The sequence below is a fragment of the Alexandromys fortis genome, unplaced genomic scaffold (genome assembly GCF_014885135.2).
Source record: "Alexandromys fortis isolate MF-2015 unplaced genomic scaffold, M_Fortis_MF-2015_v1.1 scaffold_76, whole genome shotgun sequence".
Lineage (NCBI taxonomy): Eukaryota > Metazoa > Chordata > Mammalia > Rodentia > Cricetidae > Alexandromys > Alexandromys fortis.
The window spans coordinates 8,756,168-8,760,941 of NW_026067997.1; the positions used below are offsets into that span (position 1 = coordinate 8,756,168).

General features: G+C 45.8%; 1 protein-coding gene across 4 annotated transcripts in view; it reads left to right on the top strand.

The window, feature by feature from the left end:
• Marveld2 (MARVEL domain containing 2) overlaps positions 1-4,774 on the top strand; it is a 17,231-nt gene that overhangs the window by 1,841 nt on the left and 10,616 nt on the right. For all 4 annotated transcript variants that reach the window (XM_050160393.1, XM_050160391.1, XM_050160394.1 and 1 more), the window contains exon 2: positions 3,399-4,550. In XM_050160393.1, the coding sequence (XP_050016350.1) occupies positions 3,414-4,550 (1,137 nt within the window). In that variant the 5' untranslated portion in view covers positions 3,399-3,413. The remainder of the gene's footprint in view (positions 1-3,398; positions 4,551-4,774) is intronic.

Consider the following 4,774-nt stretch of genomic DNA (forward strand, 5'->3'; position numbering starts at 1 on the left):
AAAAAAAAAAAAAAAACTGAACAGAATCCTCAAAAGAACAAATACGAATGGCTAACACACATTTTAAAAGAGAAAAAAAAAAACCTCAACTAAGACAGCTGTCATTCAGAGAGCTTTTGGTTTGGTTTGCACACCTTGCTCGATTATCAATATCAATACCCCAGTCTAAGAGTCCCTCATTGGAGGACCCTGAAATCCCTTCTGGGACTCCTCCTCCTGTGCTCCATCTATTCCATCTATCGGGTGGATTTTATGTGGGTGAGTGTTTTGTCTGCATGTATGCCTGCGCCATATGTGTTCAGTGGCCTTGGAGGCTGAAGATCATGTTAGATCCGGTGGAACTGGAGTTACAATTGATCGTTAGCCTCCTTGTACGTGCTGGGAATTGAACCCAGGTCCTCTGGAAGAGCAGCCATTGTTTTTAACCACTGAGCCATCTCTCCAGACCCTCTGGGCATTACTACTACATAATCTCTTCTGGCAGAGGAGGAATAGGACAGGGAGGGAGACGTGAAATATAAATAGGATTGGTTTATGTTTCAAGTTTTCTGTAAGTACATATTTTACGTCCCCTATGTCTAGAATGCAAGGCCTCACTGTGTCTGTGGCTAGCACCGGGATGCTTTGGATATTAGCAGCGTCCTTATCTTAGCCCCCTCTCGATGGTACTCTAAACATCCAGAGATCCTACTAAAACAAGCCGGATCACACCACCCCTCAACTTCGAATCCTCTGGCTCATCACCCCTTAATAGCCAGTGGATTTAAAGTCTCTGGTGAATCGGTCAGCTTCCTTCTGTCCTGCGTCTCGTTTTGCCGCTGCCTCGCTGAGCTCTGATGTGGCATTTCCCTAGCATGTCAGGCAATCCCTAAGGGCGCTTGGGACTGTAGCTGCTTGGCTTGCCTGTTTCCCCGACACCTTATTTCCGTACTGTCACTTTCTCCGTGGAGACGGCCCCGGCCGTGCTGAAATGAAAGCCTGCTGCCTGCAGTGCGCTGCCTACTCCCCTTTTAAAGCGTTGACCCTGCACACCTAATCCCAGCACTCAGGAGGCAGAGAGGCGCGCGCGCGAGGATCTCTGTGAGTTCAAAGCCAGCTTAGTCTACAGAGCGAGTTCCAGGACAGCTCAAAACCCTGCTCGAAAACACCAAACCAAATCAAACTGGAAAAAACCCCAACTTTGATCCTTACTGCATTGTGCATTTCACTTACCACCTGCTGCTCACAGGTGGGATTTTAGTTCCACAAAAGTGGGAAAGTTAAATACAGCCTTAATGTGCCTGATTTATCAAGGTTTTCAGTCAGTCTTGGTTAACTAATGGGTCTCCTCCATTTTTACCAGATAAAATAATGCCTTAGGATTTCCAAATGTCCAACACCTTAAAGGTGAGAGTATGTTTTTTTTTTAAAATATTTATTTATTATATATACAATATTCTGTCTGTGTGTATGCCTGCAGGCCAGAAGAGGGCATTACAGATGGTTGTGAGCCATCGTGTGGTTGCTGGGAATTGAACTCAGGACCTTTGGAAGAGCAGGCAATGCTCTTAACCTCTGAGCCATCTCTCCAGCCCGAGAGTATGTTTTTTATTTTGACATAATTTCAAGTTTAGTATCACATGTCTAGTTGAATAAATGCCAATAAAAAAGCATAAATGGGAAAAAGGGAGAAATTCAGTGTTCCTCAAACCTGGTAGTTCATCATCAGTAAGTGGATTCTTTATTCTATACATATTTAGGTCATAGCTTTCATCAAAGAAGGCAACAGACTCAGTCAAAGTGCTTTCAATAATTTTCTCAGGTATATTAAGTTCCTCCTAAGATGTTTTAGTTGTCCATGGCAACAGCAGATTGCCTTCAGCTGCTGTGGGAACAGTTATATTTATAGTTAGGGCTGCTGTTGTTTTACACTTCTGGGCCACCATGGGTCTCAGCATCTTTGCCTCTGAGAACTCAGTTTCTAAAGTCTAGTGCCAGCTGTAACTATTGTGGGAGGGAAGAGCAAACCCCTCAGCTAACCTTTTCACTGGTTTGCTGTTTTGTGTGTATGGGTGTTCTGCTTGCATGTATGTCAGTGCACATAGGTCATTGTACATGACAGTGCATGTATGTCAGTCCCCCAGAGGCCGGGAGAGGGCATCAGATCCTCTGGGACTTGGGTTATAGCTAATTGTGGGCCCCTGTATGGGTGCTGAGAATTGAACTGGCCCTCTAGAAGAGCAGCCAGTGCTCTTAACCTCTGAGCTATTGCTCTAACCCCTCGGCTAACTTTTTTGATTAGAAGGAAAGGCCACACACTTGCTGTGTTTTAAGACCCCTTTAATGGCTCCTTGTTCCTTCTGAAGCAAATGTGCACTCATGAAAATGAAGAGTATTTGCTGAGCCATCAGATTTTGGTACACTCAGACTCCTCTTGTTGTTTTGTTTTTTGAGACAGGATTTCTCTGTGCTACAGCCCTGGCTGTTCTGGAATTCTCTTTGTAGACCAGACTTGCCTCGAGCTCACAGAAATTCACCTGCCTCTGTCTCCCAAGTGCTGAGACTAAAGGTGTGCGCCACCAATGCCTGGCATTCTCTGACTTAAATATTTGATTTAGATGTCTAAAGACAAGATTATACTTGGGAATATGTTAGTATTTTCTTTTCTTTTTTTTTCTTTTTCTTTTTTTTTNAAGAATCTTTTTTTTTTTTCTTGGATTTTCTAGACAGGGTTCCTCCATAGCTTTTTGGTTCCTGTCCTGGAACTAGCTCTTGTAGACCAGGCTGTCCTCAAACTCACAGAGATCCGCCTGCCTCTGCCTCCCGAGTGCTGGGATTAAAGGCGTGCGCCACCACCACCCGGCTATGTTAGTATTTTCTATTGCTCAAGTTTTTGTTTTGTTTTTATATTTTGTCCATAGGGTTCATACACAAATTAGACTTAAATGCTTTACTATATAAACTTCAAAACTAATATTTAAAATCTTTGTTGCACCAAAATGCAATGGACATAGGATTTTATCTTTCTAATCTTAGCATTTCAAAATAATCAAATATAGCCGGGCAGTGGTGGCGCACACCTTTAATCCCAGCAGTTGGGAGGCAGAGACAGGCGGATCTCTGTGAGATCGAGGCCAGCCTGGTCTGTGGAGCGAGTTCCAGGACAGGCTCCAAAGCTACAGAGAAACCCTGTCTAGGAAAAAAAAAATGCAATTGCATAGAATACTTAAATATATTTCTGGATAATCTAATTGTTACATATGTTTAAAATGTGTTTATCATTTTACATACAATAATACTTGGATATAATTATGTCTGCCACCTGAATCGTTTTTGTAACTAAGTGACATATAAAATAATTGGATTTTATTTATGGAGGATTAAGTAACTAGACATTCCAACTTTAATCTTGTCCACAGGTGTGAAAACCCCAAATGTCGTCAAGTGATGGAAGGTCCAGAATTCGGGACAGGGGCTACAGTGAGGTTCCAGGGGACATGCCTGGTCCAGATGGTACCCTAAGAACCCTCCAGACCCTTCAGAGCAGTGAGCTGGCTCTGAGCGCAGATCCGCTGCCGCCTCCCCCTCTCCCATTACAGCCACCATTCGGCCCGAGCTTCTCCTCAGATGACACAGAGGAACCAGCCATAGCACCAGACCTCAAGCCGGTAAGGCGCTTTGTCCCCGACTCCTGGAAGAACTTCTTCAGAGGGAAGAAAAAGGATCCAGAATGGGATAAGCCGGTGTCTGATATCAGATACATCTCGGATGGTGTGGAGTGCTCACCTCCGGCCTCTCCAGGGAGACCAAACCACTTCCCACCCAGTTCTTACAAAGATCCTTCCGGAGGGTCGGAAGGTGCCTTCAGCTCCCAGCGGGGGGCAGATGCCATGTTTCCCCAGGACCCCTACGCATCCCTAGATCGGCGCACACAGACGGCGCGGACCTACAGCGAGAAGGTGGAGGAGTACAATCTGCGGTATGCCTACATGAAGTCGTGGGCAGGCCTGCTGAGAATTCTGGGTGTGGTCGAACTGCTTCTGGGGGCCGGTGTCTTCGCCTGTGTCACGGCTTACATCCACAAGGACAACGAGTGGTACAACTTGTTTGGATATACACAGCCCTATGGCACGGCAGGTCTGGGCAGCACCTATGGGGGTTATTACTACAGTGGCCCCAAGACCCCTTTCGTGCTCGTGGTGGCCGGATTGGCTTGGATCGCCACTATTATTATTCTGGTGCTGGGCATGTCCATGTACTACCGCACCATTCTTTTGGACTCTAACTGGTGGCCCCTGACGGAGTTTGGCGTGAACGTCGCCTTGTTTATCCTGTACATGGCCGCAGCCATCGTCTACGTGAATGACACCAACAGAGGTGGCCTGTGCTACTATCCATTATTTAACACGCCGATGAATGCGGTGTTCTGCCGGGTAGAAGGAGGTCAGATCGCTGCCATGATCTTCCTGTTTGTCACCATGATAGTGTATCTCCTCAGCGCCCTGGTCTGTCTAAAGCTCTGGAGGCACGAGGCAGCCCGGAGGCACCGGGAATTCATGGAGCAGCAGGAGGTAGGTGACTTTCTCAAGACCTTTGTTCTACTTTGCTTTGTTTTTCTGTTGCTGCCCAAAAAAAAAAAAAAAAAAAAAAAAAAACAGCATCCTTGTCAAGGTCTCTCTGGATCTGGATCTGGATTTAATAGAGCTAAATTTTAAGGGTCCTTGCTTTGAATTGGATAACCCACAGTTATTGCGCGCGCATACACACACACACACACACACACACACACACACAC